This window comes from Mus caroli, chromosome X (assembly GCF_900094665.2).
Source record: "Mus caroli chromosome X, CAROLI_EIJ_v1.1, whole genome shotgun sequence".
NCBI lineage: Eukaryota > Metazoa > Chordata > Mammalia > Rodentia > Muridae > Mus > Mus caroli.
Window position 1 is genome coordinate 107,558,263 of NC_034589.1, and position 24,085 is coordinate 107,582,347.

The 24,085-nt window shown below is 34.5% G+C and overlaps 1 protein-coding gene and 1 pseudogene across 2 annotated transcripts in view; both read left to right on the forward strand.

Annotated features, from left to right (window-relative positions):
• Klhl4 (kelch like family member 4) overlaps window positions 1-24,085 on the forward strand; it is a 93,949-nt gene that overhangs the window by 13,568 nt on the left and 56,296 nt on the right. The window contains exon 2 of one of the 2 annotated variants that reach the window (XM_021153114.2): window positions 6,712-7,162. In XM_021153114.2, the coding sequence (XP_021008773.1) occupies window positions 6,741-7,162 (422 nt within the window). In that variant the 5' untranslated portion in view covers window positions 6,712-6,740. Of the gene's footprint in view, window positions 1-6,571; window positions 7,163-24,085 lie in introns of those variants that run through there. The other variant, XM_021153115.2, reaches the window with a different exon arrangement.
• LOC110287024 lies at window positions 22,706-24,083 on the forward strand (annotated as a pseudogene).

A 24,085-nucleotide genomic window follows, 5' to 3' on the forward strand; every position in this document is an offset into this window, starting at 1 on the left:
AACTCTTTAGCAGTGTTCTCCTGTATTTCTTTAAGTGAGTTATTAAAGTCCTTCTTGATGTCCTCTACCATCATCATGAGATATGCTTTTAAATCTGGGTCTAGATTTTCGGGTGCGTTGGGGTGCCCAGGACCGGGTAGGGTGGGAGTGCTGCATTCTAATGATGGTGAATGGTCTTGGTTTCTGTTAGTAAGATTTAACATTTGCCTTTCACCATCTGGTAATCTCTGGAGTTAGTTGTTATAGTTGTCTCTGGTTAGGGCTTGTTCCTCCCATGATTCTGTTAGCCTCTATCAGCAGACCTGGGAGACTAGCTGAGACCTGAGTTTCAGTGGTCTGAGTACTCGCTGCAGGCAAGCTTTCCTCTTGCAGGGAAGGTGCACAGAGGTCTGGTGTTCAGACCTGCCTCCTGGCTGAAGATGAAAGTCAGAAACAGGGCCTGTCCCAGAATCTGTTAGCTTCTGTAGTCCACACTCTCACCTGTGCAGACTAGTCTCAGAGGGATCCAGGAACCAAGATGTCTTCCCCAGGTGCTCCAGCAAAGCCCTCTGGGGCAGGGAGAAAACTTGTCCTCTGGCAGGGAAGGTGCATGGAGGTCTGGAGCCAGAAACAAGGTCTGCCTCAAAAGCTGTCCTCTAGGTAACTTGGGGGTGTCCTCTGACTCCTAGCCCAGATGACCTGGTGCTGGCGCCGACCAGAAGGGACTTGTGACCCTGGTCAGACCGGGTTTACTGCTTCCCTAATGCTGTCTCAGGTTCCGTGTGATTGGAATGGAACAGAAGTTGTGTTACACTCACAGGTGGTCCTAAGATGGCATGGAGTGTCCTCTAGGGACCTTGGGGGGGGGGGTGTCTGCGGACTCTGTGCCCAAGCTGCTTCTGCTTTCTTTATAAAGAAAACCAGAGGCATGAGATATTTTTTTAAAATCATTTTTCTTAAATATTGGATTGACAAGGAAGCTAAGAATACTATCATTACTTCAATTATTTCCCTATAGATAACTATGATTATTTCATTGTTTATCATTATTTATTATTTATTCCAGAAATATTGATATATGTGATTGTGCTCAAAAGCCTAGGAAGTTATTTTTAGATGTAATTTTACTCATAATATCTCAATATACACTGTATGTCTTTGATGGAGCTCATCATTTCTGCACGACCTAGTAAGCACTAATCATATTTCAAAGGAATAAAATTGTGATTTTTAGCTCTTGGGTTATTATTAGCATCAATATAAGTATGTTCATTCAGCCTTGATATTCATTGGGATTTCCAATTACTTGGAATGCTTACAGTAAAAACTGATACTTGTGTGCATTTTCATGTATTGTCACAATTCATATCTCCAAGACTGCTGAAAATACTGGTTATATAACACTCATGTGAATTTCTTTCAATTTGATAAGTAATTAGTACAAAGAATGACTCATGGAATACGCCTACCTGTTACTCTTTACATAAAACCCTGTGATTTATAAGCAGTATAAAATAGAAATTTTTTAACCATAAGCTCAGTACTCTTTCCTACCCAGTAACATAGTTTTAAATAATGTCAGAATTATAGTATATGAACTGTACTATGTAATAAGTCTTCTGTGTTCTACTGTGCCTAATTTGTGTGGTTCTGGATAATAGCATGAATCTATTCTTCCCTACATTTTATTTCATTAAGTCTCAATTATTGAGCATCCCTGGTTTTTACTGAATGGGGGAATATGAAGTTGTATGGGTTGAACATGAGTTGAGTGGGTGGTAGGTATGTGGGTATGATTTGGGAGGAGTTGATGGAGGGCAAAACAAAGGCAAGATATAGTGTATGAAAATTTTAACTTAAAAACAGAATTTCCTAACTTCTGAATCTCAATATCTAGTTCTTCTATTTCTTCCCCATTATGACAGCCATTTCTCTATAAGAACATATGAAAATTTATTTCTTTATTCTAATTATTATATATATATTAAGTTGTAAAAGGTGATTTGTTTTCATTTATTTATTTATTCATTCATTCACTTTATATCCCAATATTATCTTCTCCTCTCCTCCATGTATCCCCTCAGAGAGCTCCATCCAGAATTCCACCCTCAACTTCTCCTTTAAGAAGGAGGAGGCCACCCCTGGGTCCTTGTAGCATCAAGATACTGTAGGACAGATCTCCCACTGAGGCCAGACAAGGCAGCCTGGTTCATGGAACAGTATTTACAGGCAGGTAACAGCGTCAGGAACAACACCTGTTCCAGTTGTTGGAGGAGCCACATGAAGACCAAGCTGTACATCTGATACATATGTCTGCATATCTGCATGTGTGTGTTGGGGAAGAGTGAATCCAGCCTATGCTTGCTGTTTGGTTGGTAGCTCAGTCTGTAGGAGCTCCCAAGGGTCTAGGTGAGTCAACTCTGTTAGTCTTCCTGTGGAATCCCTATCCTCTTTGGGTCCCTTTAGCCTTCCCACAACTCTTTCACAAGACTAGGCCTACTTTATAAAATAACCAAATCAGGCTAATTAGCATAATTTGACTTCAATATTTTGTAATACTTAGTAGATCATTATTAACTACAGCCATCATATTGTGCCACCAAACAATGGAATTCACTTCTAATGTCTGACGGAAACTTTTTATTCTTCACTAGTGTCCCTTTCTCAATTGAAACTCTCTCCCAGAACTGATAATCATCCATCTATTGTCTCCTTTTGTAAGTTCAATTCCTTTTTGATTCCATATATAGATGAGCTAATACCGTTTTTCTCTGAGCCTTGCTTTCCCCCTTACCATTAAGTTCTCTAGATTCAGACATGTTGTCATGTGACTTAATTTGTTTCTTCAAAGTCCAAAGTTGGGTAGTTACATGAAATTTTTAATGCAGATGAACATTTAAACTGTTTTCATATTTTTACTACTGTGAATATTTCAATGAACATAGTAGTACATTTGTTCAAACTGTTTTCATATGTTTACTACTGTGAATGTTTAAATGAACATAGTAGTACGTTTGTTCAATATACCAATATTAATTCCATTTTGCATATACTCAATAATAAGAGTATTTGTTTATATGATATTTTTATTCTTATTATCTTTAGAAGCGTCCATCCTGTTGTCTACAATGACTGAACTGATTTATCACTCTATCAAATATATAAAAGTTTCCTTACCTGACCATTCTCCTTGACGTTTCTTTTATTTATTTAATAAATTTAAGTTGAAATATAATTATATGGTGACACCCATTTCCCTTCATCCTTTAACACATGTTTTCTCTCTCTTTCTCTCCATTCTTTTTCATGCCTCACATATCCCACTCAAATTTCTAACCTTTTTTTCTGTGATTATTACCACTTTGTAGTAGATAAACATTAAGGGAGCAGATCTTTGGGATAGATTAATTTCTCATTCTCAGCAGTCATTTGTGGCCTAGAGTTCTTTTTCTAGAGGGTGGGACACCATGAAATTTTTTGCATCTGCATCAGTGTGTCTATTGATATTGACATTGTTCAGGTCTAGTTTAAGCCACCCTTTCTAAATGACAGTCTCACAGCTGACTTACTGGTCCTAGGACACTAAAAATCTTTGAGTCCCCTCCTCTGCAATGTTTCCCAAGTCTTAGGTGCAGAACCTTTTTAACAGTGGTTAAATATAATGTATATAATTAGTTTTTAAATAAATAACTATAGTAATTAATTTTATGCTTTGGTATACGTTATTTGCTAAGAATATCTCAGAAATCATATACCTCTGTAATATGTGCCTAGATTCTATAGGATATTATCTTGGAATTTAATTTAACTAAATTATTGTGAATTTTTGTTTAGAGTAGCAAGCTATAGCACCTTTGGCAACTTACTTCTAGGTAAGAAGAATCTTATGCTTAATGCTGTCATAGTAGTAGGAACACATGCAAGAAAGGAGAAAATCAAATAAGGAGGCAGGAAGTCAGGGAATGAGTCAAGAATCAGTCCTGGCCTTTTTGTGTTTTTCTGCCTATTAACTGTTAGATCTTATGATAAATATATTAATCGTTTCTAATAAGTTTTCTAAACACTTGACTCCCATAGTTTCCATAGCTTCAAGGTCCCACCATCATTTCCCATGGCTACATAGCTGAAGAAGCTTCCAGCATATGAACTCTGGTGGGAGAACCTACATTCAAACCTTAGCATTGTTATGGACCTAAGCTGACTGGATTCAGTACTTCTTATTCTTGTCATGTGTCATCTGCACATCCCTTAAAGCTCTTCATTTATTCCATTTGGTATAAAAAGTTAGCTTTATCTTTGTGCAACAATATGGATATATATATAGATATATACATATATATATATATATATATATATATATATATGTGTGTGTGTGTGTGTGTGTGTGTGTGTGTGTGTGTGTGCACGCGCACAGGCGCGCGCACGTGTTTGTGTGTGTGTCTAAAACATATGCCCCGAATCCAAGGTATTTACTTAGAAACTTATGTACTTAATTAATAAAAAAGGATTCCAGATTTAGTTGTCTGTGCTATTGACCTTATAAAAAGAACTATTTTGAAGTTTTATTTAGTTATTTAAAGCTTGCATGATGACTACTGGCCATGAAACTGTCAGACAGATGATTATAAGTATGAACGGTAGAACAAAATCATCTATAAGAAAATAGATTGGAAATTTGAATGTGAGAATAAATTATCCCTAACATAAACATGAGCTCTATATCTTATCAGTATTTATTTAATGACTTTTGAATATAGTACAAACCTTATGAATTGTCTAGGGTTCTCTAGAAATGTAACTAATAGGGTGCTTAGCAGGAGAGAAAAAAGAATGATTATAAAAGCAAGAGAATAAAGTATACAATTTTAGACGGTAGAGTGCTCAGATATGCAGCCAGGAAGCTTGAGATGCCCATGATCTGATGGTGCACTTCATGTTTGAATGATTTCAGGCTTGAGTTCCAGGAAGAGCCACCATTAGTTCAAATCTGCACAAGGATTCATTTATTCAATTAATTGGCTATATAACATTGAAATATGCCAATCTATTTTGCTCATTCTGTAAATGTAAATATTAAATTTACACTGGCAACCCCACCCCCCATCCCAGAAACAGCCAAAGGAAAGTCTAACCAAATATTTGGGCACTTTATAGTTCAGTCAACTTAAAGTGTTTAAAATAACACTCATAACTTACAAAAGCAAGATGAAAAAGGGAAAGATGCAATTTGCTTTATATATAGCTGGAGATAAACCCCAAACTTAGATGAGTTAATTTCCTTCTCTAAATTATTTTTAAAGCCATTTTACATTGGTGTTTGTAGATACTTAGAGGTCTAGTTGCTTCTTCTTATTGCATGTGAAGAAACTGATAGAAAGAAGGGACTTCTCCAGGGTCACACAATTCATTAACTACAAAACTGAAACAAAAGCTTATGAATTTAACATTGATTTTAAGGATGTGCTAAGAAAAGTTCTCCTTTATTAATATGAGTGTAACACACAAGATCTGGGCATATTTCAAAAATAAATTATGCAATAATGTTGGCATTGCACTATTGATGTATGTTAGTCTGCATTAGAAATATTTGCCTTGGCGTGAAATAGTCATTCTGAACCAGATGCCAAAGTATTATTTTGAGTACTAGTAGCAATGTGGTGATTTTGAGTTAATTTAAAACATGTCCTGCTGTATCCTTTTATAATGACTTCTGAACAAAGAACTAAGACTGTGAAAGTACAGGATATGATAAAAAGGTGTTTATATAGGCAAGAAGCCAGAATGATCGGAATGATGTGTTCATTTTCAAGTTATCGTCAATGATAGAGGACATCTCTTTCAATATAACTTAGAAAAACACTGTTTCTCTTTCCATATGTTAGCCCAAGTTAGTTGCTATCCAGACAGCACTTAGTGGGATGAGTGTGTGTGTGTGTTTGTGTGTGGGGGTGTGTCTGTGTGTGTGTGCATGCACGTGTGAGTGTGGGGGAAAGTATGAGGGTGTAGTCATGGCTAATCAGCACGATTTTCTGATTTTTATAGCCTCTATTTTCAAATAGAATATTTATATAGAGACAGTCACATTTTCAGAAGAGCTTTGCATATAATAACTGCAGAACTCCATAAGGGGACTGAGGATACGATGCTTTTCCTTAATGAGCTACATTCAAATTTTCCATAAGAAGAATCTCAAAATAGATCATAACGAATTCACCATGACAAATTCTCCTGGGACAAATTGGCACAGTTTTAGAAGTGGGCTATAGAGGAGTGAGTATGAGAGTGGGAGGAGTGTGTGTGTGGGGAAAGAGGGTGTAGAAGTGACTTTAAACAGTTTGCATTTACTCACATGCCTGGGTTTAAGTGACAGCTATGCATTTTGGCATCAAAGAACCAGGGTTAGATGTTTAGAGTTCAGGCTTAAGGGCTGTGAGTTTGCAAATCTAGCAGCTGGAGTGTGTTTGTGGTAGCTGCTTTCCTGTGCTAAGCTGATTTACTTGTTTAAGGTCTGACCTCATCATCCTGTCAGTATGGGTTCCCACCTACACTGTTAGCGGCAGCTTTCTGGCTTCAGCTAGGCTGGAAGTATTCACAGTGTATCACAGGCAGAGGGGGAGGGGAGAGAAAGCAAGAAAAAACTGCTTGCTCTCTCAGCACTTGTGCTTTTGTTAGTTCTACACAAGAGGCAGAGAGAAACAAGAGATAACAAAGGCTCCATTTCCTTTCTGTTAGAGAAGGCTTTTGTCTTTTCTCCGGCAACAATGTCAGTGTCCGGCAAGAAAGAGTTTGATGTGAAACAGATCCTGAGGCTGCGCTGGAGATGGTTTAGTCATCCTTCTCAAGGATCGCCTAACACTGGAAGCTGCCTTCAGCAGGAAGGATATGAGCATAGAGGGACCCCGGTGCAGGGCAGGTTGAAGAACCACTCACGGGACAGAAACGGACTGAAGAAAAGCAATAGTCCTGTCCACCACGATATACTGACGCCAGTGCCAGGACCAGCCCCTACCCATCAAAGAGTCCTTCAGAATTGGCACCAACAAAACGTGATAGTACATCTTCAAGCAAATGAAGACACTCCTAAAGCCGTTCCAGAAGGAAATTTGCTCAAAGAGGCTTGTGAGAAGCGCTCACGAGATTTGGAGATGATGGGTGATGACAATATAGAAGATAGGAGAGCAGGGTAAGAGTTTTTGGTTACGTAAGTGAAAGCTTTAGCCTAGATTAACTTAGTCTGTAAAACTCTCATTTCATGCTAAATAGGAAGTGTCAGAATAATCTGAGTTTGTGTGCAGCCAATCAGGGTCTTGAAGAAAATCTCGCTTCTAAGTCTATGAAAGAACATTGTAATCACAATATGTTTTGATAATTAATGGGAAGCTATTTTTCCTAGTAGGTTTGCTTATTATCATATTCCCTATCCATTTAGAATTCTTTCGGGTTTAAAGAGACAGCTTTTTTTCTTTTTTTTAATTACTAACCTCTGTAGGTACCTTCAACAGCTTAGATATTCCAACAGTGGTGGTTGTTTTGTCAAGTGCATGCAATCAGAACTCTTTTTTTTTTTTTAATTTTGTGAACAGGATTAACTTTGACAAAAATATAAATACACGTTCTGACTATTGAACATATTCTTGCTTACCTAGGACATGTAATAGTTTTGTAATTCTTTGGGTTTTGTTTTTTTGTTTTTAGTGAGAATATATAATATTACTTGTCATTGAGCGCCATTTCATGCGCCATTACTTTCACAGCTAGTTTGTAAACAAAAGTGTTCATTGGGTAAGTAATAAGAATTTGCTCCCATCAGTGGATTCTTAAAATAAGAAACGTCATGCATTTTAAGGCAACAAAATTAAGCTATGAAAGCAAAATTTGTATTTGAGGTAGGATTCTTAAGACATGACTTCATTTTAAACTGCATTCATCAGTAAGCTTTGAGAGGAAGAAATGTTTATTCTGTTCTCTAGTATTGACAAATACCTGAAAAGTGAATTGAAATTAAAATTTAAAAGTGCTATATAAAAAAGAACCTGTTTTGATGTATTGAAAATCATATAATAATCTTGCATGAAACTGTACTACCTTTGGAAATCTAGATGCTTCACAATGTGTTCCTGTTAAGGATTGGGACACTTTTCTCATCATGTGAATTTTTTTGCATATTTAGGAAATGCTCTTTGTTTCCATGAGTTCAAAACAAATATCAAAAGAAAATGTAATATATTAACATTATGATACAGAAAAATCGCATATGCAAAACAACAGCTTTAGAGGAACTTGGTCTTTTTAAAATGTAAATATGTAAAGAATTTCTGAAATGACTTTAAGTACAATATTAGATCACCTGTAATATAGATCTTTAAAGATTTCAAGTGTTTCTTTGTGAACATGTGTGTTTTTTCTTTACCCGGAGAAAACTATGCAACTATTAAGACTGAAAACTCAATTTAGTACAACTTAAAGACATTCATAATAACATGGGGTCAGAGTTTTCCCATAAAAAATTTTCTGTGAATTCTCCTCATTCTACTTTTTAATGGACAATCTGAATGCTAATATAAATATTTAACTCAGCTATATACAAATTTTAAAAAATTCACTGTTATTTCCTAAGAAAATCTTTTGAGTATCTGGCACTAAAACTGAATAGAATAGAAAAGAGTAAAGTAAGTTAGATGCTAGAATAAAATGATGGCAAATGTCTAGTCTAAAGTATCACCATATGACTGTACTTATGATTTTGAAATTCTTTATATTCCAAAGAATTTTTCTCATAATATTTCATAGGAAAGTTAGCATTTTCTTTAAATAAACACTGGAAATACTTATAAGTGTGCAAGACCATGAATTCAGAAGGAAAGGACTAAACTGAGGGGCTTATTAATTAAAATACTATGTCTTATTATCATCTTATTACCTATTATAAATGTCTATGTTTTATTTCAAGATAGTTCAAGGAGTAGGTTTGGAATTTCTTGCTACTTTAATTCTCTCTTCTTCAGCAAGATTTTCAGAACTGAGGGAAAAGATTGTGTTAAATTGGTACCACTGTGCCACATCCTTGATACAATTCCTTTGATGAAAAGAAAAGAAAAGGAAAGAAAAAAGAAAAGAAAAGAAAAGAAAAGAAAAGAAAAGAAAAGAAAAGAAAAGAAAAGAAAAGAAAAGAAAAGAAAAGAAAATCAGCAGTCAGTATGGAGAAATCATGATAGTAGTGTGGGTGACCTCTGATAACTCAGCAAAAAGGGCTAAGACACTCCACTTTCTGTATATATTATAAAAGTTGAATCCATAATGCATTAATTTATATGTTTTCAGTATAAAAAATAAGTCAAATAAATTTCCCAAAGATATTAAGTTGCTGTGGTAAAACCATATTACTATTTTATTTAATAATTTAAAATTTCAAATATAAACTTCCAAGCTTCATTCACAAATATGTATTATATTTAGCAACAGGCATCACATATCTGAGCACTATGAAAATGCATATATGAATATTCCTATCATCAGATTTCTGAATTCTTCTGTCATTCAATTTTATGGTAGTCATCTGCTAACTACATATTTGCTTTTGTGTAACTACCTTATTTAAGAAAAGATTTTCTCTTCTTTGTTTCAATCCTAAACTTCCAATGATAAATATTTTAGTATGATATTATGATAATGCTAATATTTAGCTATATGATAGGTATGATAAATAATGCACAATATTTACCTATTGCCGTAGCTGATAACTCCTAAATAAACAATTGTATTAGTGTTTAGATAGAAATCGTGGTGTTAAAAGAATTCCCACTATAATAAACATCAGTTCTTAAATAAAATGAACGTGACATGTTTATGGTACCTGCATATATCTTAGGCTGCCAGTTAATGAGCTATTTAGTTTAAAGACATTAAAAGGAATGGGGATAATGCTGCTGTTCTGTCTATTGGACTTGTAAGGTGTGGAATATGTGACAGCTACACAGATACATTAATCTGCATTCCTTTCTAGTTTGGCAATGTGAAGTCATACTCAAAATTCTGCTTCACTGATCACATTTTATTTGTCAAACAAAATTTGCTTTGAAAACTGTGGCTGTCGTTGTAAATATCAATATAGAACAGGAAAGGAGAACTGTATTAATGACAGAATTTGTCAATACGTAAATCCACAGATAGTGAGTATTTAATGTGTTTAGGAACTCGGGTAGCTGTTAGGAATAGAATGAAATCTAAAGGAATAATGTATTTTCATAATATATGCATATTATGAATTCATATATAAAATTTAAGTGGCTACAAGTGGTATTAAAGAAAATTAAATGGGATAGAGTAGAAAGGAGGTATCCTTCACATAGTGAAAGGGTTTCCAAAGCAATTACAGTTGAGCAGATATTCAAGTGCAATGAAAGGATCCAAGCTTCTGAGTCACAAATGTGAAGCAAGTGCCAGGTCACTGCCCCTGTTTCACAGAAGAGTCCTTAATAGCCATACATCACGTTTCTGTGCAGATCAGTGCTACATGTTCAGTGCTACATAAGCACATAACCAATTGAATGAAGTACAAAAATCCTCAGATTAAATGAAAAACTATTTATTATAGTGATGTTATGATCACATCTATGTCCCTAGGACACAGAAGTGACTTCCCAGACATCCTGTAACACTAGTGGAATTGTGCTATCCAGGCTACTCGATACTCAACTCCTACAGAGTGTGCCTCATGGAAAGAAGTCTATACCCTTTTAGTGTATAGTTGATTTTTTTTTTTGGACAAAAGTATTCACATAGAGACAAATTCAATGTGGACTTTCATTCTCTCCCCAAACCATTCTGCAATATGCAATATACATGGAAAATACATAAGCATAAGGAAAAGCCTAAATTGAAAATGATGAAATTTATTCTAATTTCTTTCTGGTACAATAAAGAACCAGCTGTGTACTATTTGTAGGCAGACTCTAAGGAAGCAAAACTTCAATTTCAATGACCCTGCGCCTGAAGTGTGCTAAGTACCTGAAAATACAAGTGTATCTTCTAGTAAAGTGCTCAACAGAAACAGTAAGAGAATAGAGGTTTTGAAATATAATATAAATAAACAATAGTAATGTAAAATTAGAACTTAAAATGTCATTATTTGTTGGCTTAAATCATGTTTTAATAAACTAGTTTTAGATGTGCAAGTTATTGTTACACCAAAAGGTGTAAAATATGTCTTTTAATATCTCATGAGTATAAAAGCTCCTTTAAAATAAATGTAAACTTCTGGGTATGGTGTTGTGTGTATAAAACATCACCAGATCAGCACTGATGGTTACAGTTAAGGTATATAAGATGCTTGGTAATTATATGTGGAAAAAATAATTTTACCGTCCATTTGTTGCAAAGATATTTTAACTTATAAATTACACATACATTTTACATGCATTAGAAAGTAAATGGCAATTTGAAAGCTAAAAGATTATTTGGGCACAAATGAATGAACAAAAAAGAAAGAAAAATAGTGCTGTCTTAAAACAGAATAATTAAAAATTGATTACCATTTCTCATTTTGCAACGTATATTATCACTGTTTATTTCATATGGCTGCCTCAACACATAAACATATAGAGAGAATAATTGATCAGTCTCATTTTCCCCAACAATGGATTTTCCAGTTTCCATAATAAAAAGTTGGACTCTTGCATCTGTGTTCATATACAAGCAAAATACAAACATGTTTGTTGTATCTGGGATAATATGCATGGTGCATGTTTTTAAAACACACTAAAATGATTAGATAATTTGATTTAAAAGTCCAAATGCTAAAATCTATCTGGCACGACCACAAATGCCTCATTGTTTTGTTTCCATCCTTTCCTTACATAAACTTATTCTAAGGGTTTTTTAAAGATTAATATTATATAGCATATGGATATTTTAGGGTTAAAATCCTCATGGATATAGACAATGATGTTTCAGTTAGCAATGACAACTCTTAATGATATCAAGATCCTAAAAATTCAGTTACTTTGCTGTAAATAAAACAGTTTGAACAACAAAGTATTAACAATACTTACAAATTATTAGCTAGTCCATAGTGAAGTGTAGTCATTTATAGCAAAGGGAAATGTTAGCCATTGATATTGAGGTGCCATACCCAAAGGCACCATATTTCAACATTTACTATATTTTTTGTACACACACACACACACATATGAACACACATATACACACCCACAAACAGAGAGAGAGAGAGAGAGAGAGAGAGAGCTTTTCTCTGGTTCTCATGCTTTCAAAGGAAAGATTTCATTGTAGAGTTCTTATTCACATGGACAACTAATATTTCTCTGTGAAATGTTTGTCTGGGTATGTGTTGTTACCTACCTTTTTACAATGCAAAAAAATAGTGTGGTTTTCTAAGGAAAAAGGCCTGCATTATTAACTTTGCACTGTATTATTCAATAGAAACTGATTTCAAAGAGAATTAGAAATAAATTACAACGATAATTTTGTAGAAGAATTAAGATTAAATAATGGCTGTGACTTAACACAAACCATATAGTAGCATATTAATTTTTAAGGTGTTTCAGTTAATATGTACAATTTTAACACATAATTTCAATATAACATAGTAATTCAAAACATTTTAGAAATGTTGCTCCATTTTTAAACTCTTTGTACCCATTATCTCCTTTTGGACAATTAAATAATGTGATCCTCATGTTAAATAGATTTTTCTAAGTCAACATTAGTTGATCGCACAATTATGAGAAGTGAATACTTGTTGTTTCTTAATTTGTATTTTTCCATAACAATTAAAATGATAATATTATCAATTCAGTTCACCATCTCCAATGAGTATGTCCTATTTTATGTCAATAAGATAATATTCTAAAGACAACCATGGTTAAATTAACTAAAGTTCTCAAAACAACATGGAATATGCTTCTCCAGATAAATTAATCCTGATTATAATTTAATGTGTATAGTTTTCAGGAGTATAAAACTTACAATATCACAGTTTCCCAAATAGAAAAAAAATCTCATTTTAATTACTGAGTATTTCATGGGCAATAGTGACATAGTGAATTTTTATTGATAGTTTCAAAATACATATTTCCTATCAGTTCAAAATTCATTTGCATTGCTGTCTACTACCTTGATTGGAAGAAAATATTCATGCATATAAAACAATAATCATTCTGTAAAATCTCTAGCCTCCAATGATAAACAGATATTGTAGTCACTGAGTATAATTTATTTATGGTTATTTTATTTACTTTAGGTAATTTCACTAAAGAGCATGTCAAGTTTAAAAAAAAAAAAAACTACCTAAGGAAAGTAAAATGGAAGTGAGAAAATTCTAAACCAAATTATTTTTATTCATTTAACATTAATGCTGCAAAAGGAATTGAATATATATTTGTTGTCCCAGAATGCCAACGATTAACACCAGGATTTGAAAACACAGAGAAACTTGGGTTTTTTTTTTTTTCCCTATTTACTGTATAATTCTAGATTATATCCTTGTTAATGAATAGGCTTATGTTGTTCTTGTTAATAAAATTTAAAAGAAACTTTTTGTAAAAAATAGTCCTGTAGCTCACTTATGTAAAAAAAAAAAAAAAAAAGCCATAACATTTTTTTCTTTTTTTTTTTTTACTGGATATTTTCTTTATTTACATTTCAAATGTTATCCCCCTTTTTTTTTTGTTTCTCCTCCAGAGACCCCCTATCCCATCCCCCCTTTCCTGCTTCTATGAGGGTGTTCTGTGAATGAAGTTGAAGCTAGTAATATAAAAAAATCAGATATACCATAAGACAATAGATGGATCTATTTCCTATTATAAAGTTTTACTATATTGTTAAATTAAAAATCTCTAGAGTAATAATTAGCTGTCTTATACACAAAGCACCTCCTATTTCAAGTTCCTTAGGTCATTAGTATATAGCATGTGAAGTTTTATAATGCTCAAAATAGCACCCAGGCCTGGTATATTAGCTAAAGCTTTTTAATTTTACATCTACATTGTATTAGCAAAAATAATCATGTAGTCCAAGAATTAGGAGTACTGAAATTTGATTAAATATAAAGGGAGTTTTATAGAAATAGCATTCATTTTATTTGGCAAAATACATAAAACTTCAAATCTGACTCTAGAGTAAAAGTAGCAAAAAAAGCACCATGAATACAAAGCTAATATTAAAAGCTCAACAGGAATATAAAGAAAAAAGAACCCCTATTAAATTTCTAAGGCTTTAAAGACTGCTACAAAGCAGCCTGAGGAAGAGAGAAAAAACTACCATCAGCCTCTCCCTGAAGAAATTCTGAGACTTATAGTAATAATTTTTCATAGTGTTTCAACAGGAAAATGTTTAACAGTCCACAGCATTGCTTAAGCCTTGTGCTACTTCGATATTTAATGGGATTTATTAAGTTCTACTACAGAATGTCAAATATTTTAAAGATCATGCCCTTAAGGATTTTACAGTGCAGTCAGAATGGTGAGAAGACAAGGGTCTTGGGGTGGGGGGAGAAAAAGAAAATACTCTTCCCCCATAAAAGCCTTAAGAACAGTTCCAATAGCAGCAACTTGTTTTAGACCCTCATATTTATCTAGGACAGCAAAGATGGAAGTGAATCTAGTAATTCAAAATACAAACAGGGTAAGGTTCAATTCAAGAATAGAAACAATTTCAATAATGTGAATTTTTTTATTTGGTTTCCATTTCCTGGATCAAAAACAAAATTACCAATAATATAATATATTACCAGTAGGATTCCACTCAACTCTCTGATGAGCTGTTTGGAAAATTTCTAATATAATCCTGTATATGTTGCAAATATTTATTCTGCCAATCATATTCTGTCACAGCACTCAAAGATTTTCCTCTGTTTCCCAAGGTCCCAAAACAAATTTTCATAGATATTGAATATCTGAGGATAAGCAATTCTATTGCACTGGATTTTGATCATTTTACTTCCATTGAGCTTTCCATAATAATCACACTTTAAATGGCTGTGATGTTTCTGAGTTTGAAAAGGCGTTGAAAAAGTTATACATATATACAAAGGAAAATCCATGTATAACATGACCACAGCTAATTCATACAGAACAAAATAGAACTCTAAGCAAAATTTCCTAATTGCAGGATGTTCACCACATTCCTTTCTCAATTTCATGTTTGATTTCTTCATTCTGAAAAGATTATGAGTTTGAACTTAATATTATAGTTATAATTAGAAAGTACCAAGATTAAGTTGCACAGAGAATTTTGTCCAGGTAAGTATTTGAAGTAACTGTGCCATTTTAAAATTTTACACTATTATATTAAAGATTCATTTTGATACACTTCACAAACTTTGGGAGAATAGATATAGTTAAATCACCTTAATTTATTGTTTGGTCAAAATAGATAATAACTACTCAATTTGTAAGGATGTATTTATAAGGATGTATGTTGTCTATTATGAAAGTGAGGTTTTGCAGATTCTGTGGAGCTTAAAAGCCAGTAAAGAGGAGCTAATTTTTTGCTCGGCTTCTGTATGTTAGTAATATAGATAGGAAAAAAGTAAATGAATTGCTATTTTAGATGTTTTCTAGTATTGTTTTTGGTTTGGGTTGGTATGGGATGGTTTGATTTTGAGACTGGGTTTTTTTCCCCATACACTATTTTCTGATTATTTTTCTTCCCCTTATTCCTCCCAGTTCCTCTCTACCTCCCTTTCCTGTCATGATCCACACTTTTTCTGTCTCCCATTAGATAACAAGCATGTGTCTGAGGAATAATAATGATGTGTAATCAAATAAAACAAAAACGAACAAAGCAATATAGGACAAAAACTAAGCAAGAACAATATTGAAAGAAAAAGCATACAAAATGCATATAGATGCAGCACACACATATGCACACATACAGGAATTTCATTAAAAATGAAAGCCATAATATATATATATATACATATATATATATATATATATACAAACACAATATATAATATATGCACATATGCACAGAGAACTAGTAATGTAAAATAAAAATTTAAAAGCCCTGAACAATATGAGACAAAGAACCTTCAGAGACAATGTTGACTTAATTTTTCTTGGCCATCAACTGCTAGGCATGGGGCCTATCATTAAAAGTGGTTTGTTTCCCCGGTGAGACTCCTTTGTTTTATTTTATTGCGTTATTATTCCCTGGACACACATTGGTTATCTAATGGGAGACAGTAAGGTATGGATCCGGATAAGAGTGGTGAGGGAGAGGAACTGGGAGGAGTAAAGGGAGGGAAAATCAGAATCAGAATATATTGTATGAAAAAAAAACTTATTTGCAAGTGGCTATCAATTGTAGACAGCTTGTGGATTAGGAGGGGATTCATGTGTTCATTTCTTTCAGCCCTAGGATCCTGTCTGATGCAGATGCATGCAGGTATTGGGCAAGAGCCATAGATTTTGTGCGTTCATATGTGCATCAGCTGTGTTCTTGTTAGAAGGCCTTGATTCCTTGGCATCCTGTACCCCCTCTAGCTTTTACACCTTCTCTGCATTTTCTTTCATGGAATTTTATGAGCCCTGAATGGAGGCACTTGATGGATAATTTCCTTTAGGGACTGGGTCTTCCAAAGTCTTTTACTCTATGCATATTTTCTTGCTGTGGGTCTCTGTATTTGTTTTCATCTACTACTGGATGAACCTTCTCTGATGATGGCTGAACAGGGAACAAATTTATGAGTATAGAAGAATGTCACACAGAGTCATTTTATTGTGATGTTCCTTTAGCAGACCAGTAGTATTTGGATTTTCCCAGGGCTCTTGGCATTTCTAGTCTCACATTGCTTGCCACCCAAAAAGTATTGAGTAGGGGTTCTATCCCATGTGTTGGGCCTTAACTTAAATCCTATATTAGTTAATACCACATGTACAAGTGTATATTTCAGATAAAGAGTTTTGTAGCTGACTAGAGAGATGGCTCATCCATTAAAGTATAGGCTCACAAATTAAAATTTTTAATCTTGATTTAAAGGAAGACTTCTATTCTGTAACCATTTGCAAGAGTGCTGTAGTAGGGTGTAAAGAAGTCCTCAAATTCTTATGATCTGAATGGGTTTCACCATCACCCACTCTGCCCTCTATTGTCTTCCTTCAGTTTAGCCTCAAGGGTTTACTGCAAGAAAACAAGGTAAGGAGATAGTATAGATAGACACCATGGCTGCACCTAATATTGTTTCCAAATTGCTTTTATTTCTGGACAATGTTACCAAATCCCCTTAATTTTTCTTCATATTATAGTGAAGAAAAGACATTTACAAATAAAACTAAGGAAAACACATGTTTATATTTAATTTTCATTTTAAAGAGTTATGGTTATAATATTTATCAATACTTTTTCAGATAATATATTTTAGTCATTTTTATCCCTTTTCCAAACTCCTCCCAGACCTTCCTACGCCTCTGTGCTCCCATTTCACATTCTTTCTCAAGCACTAAAAATAAATAAAGAAAAAACAGCCAATGATGCAAAAAATATGAAACCAAAACAAAATACTCATAAACAAAAGTTGAGTCTATTTTTGCATTGGCTAAATATTCCTGAGCATAGGGCCTAACCTGGAATGTGATATAACCAGTGACACCTTATTGTAAACAAACAAACAAACAAATTTCCCCCTTTCCAGCAGGTATCAATTGCAAATAGCTTTTTGATCAGTGGTGGGAATTTGTGTCTGTCATCTCACTGCTAAACTTTTGTATGACTTGAACATGTTCAAGACTCCTACTTGATTCCATAGTCTCTGTGAGTTCGCGTGTGCATTAATCCTGGTGTTTCTGGAAGCCACTATTTCTTGATCCCACTTTCAACTGTTCCAACTATCTGTCCATGTACAATGTCCAGTTGTGGTTCTCTCTTTTAACTACCATCTATTATAAGAATAAGCTTCTCTGAAGAGGTTTGAGTAGTGCACTGACATATGAGGATAACAAGAGCTCATAAGGAGTCATTTTCTTACTGATAAGTGTAATAATGTTAGTAGGATTTCACTTAGAAACATGACCTATTTAGTCTAAGGTTCTTAGTCTCATTAACAGTCTTTTGCTCAGGTTTAATCCATATAATGTCTTAAATCTAATCTAGCAGTGGTTGTTGATTCCCATGGCATTTGGGTAATTATTGCAGCAGTGCATTCTATAGGCTGGATCTTGATGTAATTTCCACAGGTTTTATAGATAGGTTACATTGATGATTACTTCTTTCCTCTGGTAGTGTAGAAAGTGTCCAGCAGCACCATAAACTCTAGTCAGTACGAGTAAAGCTTCCAGTTGGACAAAGCAAAATATTTTAATGATAGATGACACCGTCTTCAGCAGCAAGGACTTACCACCTCATGTTGTGGAGGGTAATCAATAGTCTTGATAATAGCCTGTAATATTTGTGTAGTATGTATGACATCTTTGATCAACAACTTAACAATGTGTCACCCATTGCTGACATGGTGAGTTCTACTTGGAGCTAGAGATGTCTAATTGAATGAAATATTATATCCCCTACTATGTAGTGACTCCATTTAAATCTCTTTCATATATGCATATATTTTAGGAACCCTCTAAAATAGTTGCTTTCATATGCCTTTCAAAAGGCCCCAAAGTGACTTTCCCTTTTCTCTCTTATCCTGTTCTCCCATCCTACTTCCCATTTAATTGCCCCATTCTATTTTCCCCCTCAATCTCTTCATAGTGGGTGTATTCTATTTTCCCTTTCTTGAAAGGATTCCCTCTCCCTGCTGGACTGATAATAGTTCTCTAATCTCTATGGTTATTATGACTGAATAATACATGCCTAAAGCTTAAAGGAATGGAAAACCTGAACATTTGTTTCTTGGGTATATATTAACTTATTGGGATGGTTGTGTCTAGTTCACCCATTTACCTGCACATTTTATAACTTCATTTTTCTTAACATATGTATAATAATCTATTGTGTAAATAATAATTCAGTGTGCATAGGTGTACCACATTTTCACTATCTGTTCATTAGAGAATGGACATCTAGGCAGTTTACCATTTCTATTATAAACGGAGGAGCAACAAACATGGAAGATCAAGTACATTTGCAAACAGATGTAGATTCCTTTGAGCATATGAGAAAGAATTATATAACTCAATCTTGAGGTCGATAATCATATTAGAATTTAAAAGAGCATACCTAAAATAAATGCAGTTACTTGCAATTTTCATGGTGTTAACAAATATTAAAGCAATCAAGAATATGGAAATTATATTCTATATGTCTTATATAGAGAGTGATAAAAAGAATTCTCATATGTGGTAATGGTAAGACATTCAAATCATTTTGTGTTTAGATTATTTATATACTATTATCAACTCAGGATTCTCAGCATTATGTGTCACCTACTGAATTCTACAAGAAATAAATAGGGCATAATTCTAAATTGAATGTCATTTTCATTCTTACTTTTCTTGGGGAGGTTTTTTGTGTCTGACAGTACTCTGGCTATGATTCTTGTGGAACTTATTATGTAGATCAGGCTGGCCTCAAACCCATAGAGATCTGCTACCTCTGCTTTCTGACTGTTGAGATTAAAGGCATGCACCATCATACACTCAGCTCATTCTTTAATAATTGAAATATAATATATAATTTTAACCTGGAATATCTTTTTAATACCTCTAGTCTATATGGAAAATAAGTTTATATCTTCTGCTAAAACATTACTGTTTTCTAATTTCTTCATAATCTTTGTGTTCTATAAACCTAAAGTACAAATTCATATTTTATGGCTTCTAGCATAATATACCAGTACCCCATTTCAATGATTCTACTATTTTATATACAAACATTTTCACATCAAAAATGTACATTGTGGCGTTATGTTAATCAGATGCTGGTACTTGGTAGAACCTTTATATCTGCCATTATATATGAAGTAAACTTTCTTACTAAGAAGTTTATTATTTAGTCCTCTCTTGGCATATTTCCATCAATCAATTGACATTTCATTGATATTCAGTATTTAATTTTCTTTCCATGATGCAGTTAGAAGGTATGGGAAGGAAAACTGCAAGTTAAATTTTGTAGATATTTGGAGAGGAAAAATTTGGTATATAGTTGATATTTAATTTTTTTTACTTTAGCCAGGCAAAATTGAAATTATTCTTAAAATTTGACTGAGTAAACTCTAATACATGATAATATAATATGCATTTACTGCCTTATATTTAATGCCTAACAGTTGATAGGCATAAACATTCTGCACCAGTTCATATTATATCATGGTCAGGTCCAAGTAGTAGAAATTCTAGATTTTCCTCTAAATAAGTATCATCAATATACCACTGTCACATATATCCAAATCACTGAGTATTTTCTCAATTGTGACATTACTTTGTCAGTATCTCTAGCCATTGCAGCAGTGAAAATCTTCTGTTTCAAAAATTTACTTTGCTTATCCTTAAATAGACACACATCCATTCCCACACTTTCCACCCCCTTGGCATTTGTTTTCCCAGTGCTATAAACCTTTGTATTAAAATTGGACTCATGAAAAATCATCCAGAGGTCTACTGTAATAATAAGAGGATATCAAATGAGAGCTGTCATCATTTAAACTTCGATGTGGAGGGTCATATTGTGAATCACTTGAGCTCCTGAGATGGTGCTATTATTTATCTCACATAGTAGAACTATTACTTATCCAAGTCAGCCTTTCTAACTACCTGTGGTCCTGGAGGGCAACTTTGTTAACAAATGGGTGTAGAATGGAAATTATGTAACTAAAAAGAGAATGAGAGGATGAATACTCCTCTTAATTTTCAATGAACAAATGAGAATGGATTGAATAGAGGTTAACTGTATAAAGTATAGATACACTGTAACATAGATACTTCTAGGGAATTAAAAGACTTTTCTTGTAACTGAAAATTGTCTAACATAAAACCAGTAAGTTGGAATTCCATATGTGCAGCTTGCCTAATAACAAGGAATAACATCTAAAGACTGCCATATCCAGGGATCCATCCCATAATCAGCTTCCAAATGCTGACACCATTGCATACACTGCAAGATTTTGCTGAAAGGACCCAGATATAGCTGTCTCTTGCGAGACTAGGCCGGGGCCTAGCAAACACAGAAGTGGATGCTCACAGTCAGCTATTGGATGGATCACAGGGCCCCCAATGGAGGAGCTAGAGAAAATACCCAAGGATCTAAAGGGAACTGCAACCCTATAGGTGGAACAACATTATGAACTAACCAGTACCCCGGAGCTCTTGTCTCTAGCTGCATATGTATCAAAAGATGGCCTAGTCGGCCATCACTGGAAAGAGAGGCCCACAGGACTTGCCAACTTTATATGTCCCAGTACAGGGAAATGCCAGGGCCAAGGTGTGGGAGTGGGTGGGTAGGGTAGTGGGGGGGGGAGTGTATTGGGAACTTTTTGGATAGCATTGGAAATGTAAATGAGGAAAATACCTAATAAAAAAGATTAATTAAAAAAAAACAAGGAATAACAATGGTGAAGTGACCTAAACAATATACCATTAAAACAATACACCTTTAATTTCCATAGTTAGCTGTAACTAAAAAAAAAAAAATGGAATTTTGTCAAGATTAATTTCTTAAATCAATATCTCTAAATTTAAAGGAAACATCACCATAATCTGTTCTGTGCTGATTTATAAATGTATTATCTTGCTGCTGGGCAAATGCAAACCAGTTTTTCTCCTTTTTTTTTTTAATTTATTTTTCACTTTGCTGCTGTCTCCAAGTGGAGAGATTAACTGGTAATTGTTATGTATAATAGACAAAGTGTCACACTGTAGTTCATTGTTTGTTTTCTCTGACATCATCTTTGTTTTCCTATTCTATGTCAGTTTGTAGTCAATTTCTTTTACAAGACTAACAGAATGAAACAAAACCACTCTGATCAGATTTCTAATATGCTGAATGAATAAGTGGTTTACGCATGCAATGGAATTTATTTTTAATTAAGGAAACCAACATCCCCAAATGTTTATTAAATTTAACAGAAAAACTATTGACCTGCAAATCAAATTTGTTTCTTGCACATCTGTACAGAAAAGCATGACTGAGTGCCTTTGAAAAATGTCTAATTCCAAGTGCCATTTCTCATATTTAATGATGTTATGAACTTCAGTGAACTGTTTCATCTCTGTGAGCCTCAATTTCTCTCATCTATGAAATGAGGAGTAGAGACAAATATTCCATATGACTGTGTGGGCTATTTGATGAGGAAATAAATCAAGAAATTGTGAAACATTTCTTTAACCACACATGTTCAGTAAATGTTAGCATTGTCAATATACATTTCTGAGTAATTGTTGAACACGTTATTTATATTCTGTGAAAATAAAAATAATTAAGTAAACATAGATAGCATTGCTTTGAGATGAGAAAAATACCTCCTAAATAGTCATTTCTGATTCACTTAGTTGTTTTATAGAGTGATAAGCCATTGTTATTTTTATAATCCCTTCACTTCTTATTTTGAGATATTTCCATATTCCAGTCTATTATAGATATCATTTGCTAAAATTAATTTCTGGAGTAATGATGTTTAAAAGCTATTAAGTTCATCGTAATCCATACAGTGAATGGACTATAAGATATTCAACAGTAGATTGTGTCACTTACCCTGACCCCTACCTTGTTGAAGATGGTAACTGAGGCCCAATATCCATTTCTGTCCCTGGCCTCATAACCTTTAGCTACCATGTGTAAATGAATCTCCATCTACACTGGCCAGGTTGGTGTCCATATCAACAATGCCTGCGAGGAGCTCTACTGCCTGGAACATAGTGTCCAGCTGATGGCAACATGCCAAATGACAAGACCACTGTTGGGAGGAGATGACTCCTGCAATGCCTTCTTCAGTGATCCAGGCACTGGCAGGCATGTATCCAGGGCACTCAACTGATTGTGGACATGGAAGCCACAGTTTTGATACATTGTGCACTGGTACCTACTACTGCCAGCTCTTCTGTCCTAAGAAGCTCATCACAGGCAAAGATGGTTTAACTAACTATGCCAGTGGCCACTACACTATTGGAAAAGAGAACACTGACCTTGTCTTGAACCAACTTCTCAAGCTGGATAACAAATGTGCAGGTCTTCTGTGATTCTCTGTTTTCTACTGCAGGGGAACTGGCCCTAGGATCACCCCTACCCCTTGCAGATGAAATGGCTCTTTATTGATTACAGAGAGAGGTACAAGCTGAGGTTCTCCAATTAACCATTCCCTAGGTTTCCACTGCCATTGTTGAGCCCTACAATTCCATACTCACTAACCACACAACCCTGTAACAATCTGATTATGTCTTCATGGTATACAATGAGGCCATGCAAGGTATCAGTTTTAGGAACATCAATATTGAGTACTCAAACTACACTTACTTTACCTACACTAACCTTAACTATACTTCAGATTATGTCTCCCATCACCACTTCCCTCAGATTTGATGAGGCCCTGAATGTTTATCTGACAGAATTTCAAATGAACCTGGCACCCAACCCTCTAATCCACTTCCTTCTGGCCACATATGCCCCTGTCATCTAAGCTGATTGAGCCTACCATGAGCACGTTTCTGTAACAGGGATCATCAATTGTTGTTACGAGCTGGCCAACCAGATGGATAAATGTGACTCTACCTAGACTAATTACATGGATTGCTGCCTGTTGTGGATTAGTGATTTGGTTCCCAAAGATGTCAGTGCTTCCACTGCAATCATGAAGACCTAGCACAGCATTCAGTTTGTAGACTTGTATCCTTCTGGCTTCAGAGTTAGTATTAATTACCATTCCCCATATGGTACATGGTAGAAACCTGGACAATGTATTTGTGTGCATGCTGAGCAATAGCACAGCAATGACTGAGGCTTGGGCTTACCTATACCACACGTTTGATCACACGTTTAACAGCAAGTATGCTAAATGTAGCTTTTTGCACTGGAATGTGGACAAAGGCAAAGAGGAGGGGGAGGTCTCTGAGGCACTTGAACACATGGCTGCCCTAGACAAGGATTATGAAGAGATTGATGTGGATTCTCTTGAGGGAGAGTGCAAGTAAGAAGGAAGAATACTAATCCATTAATT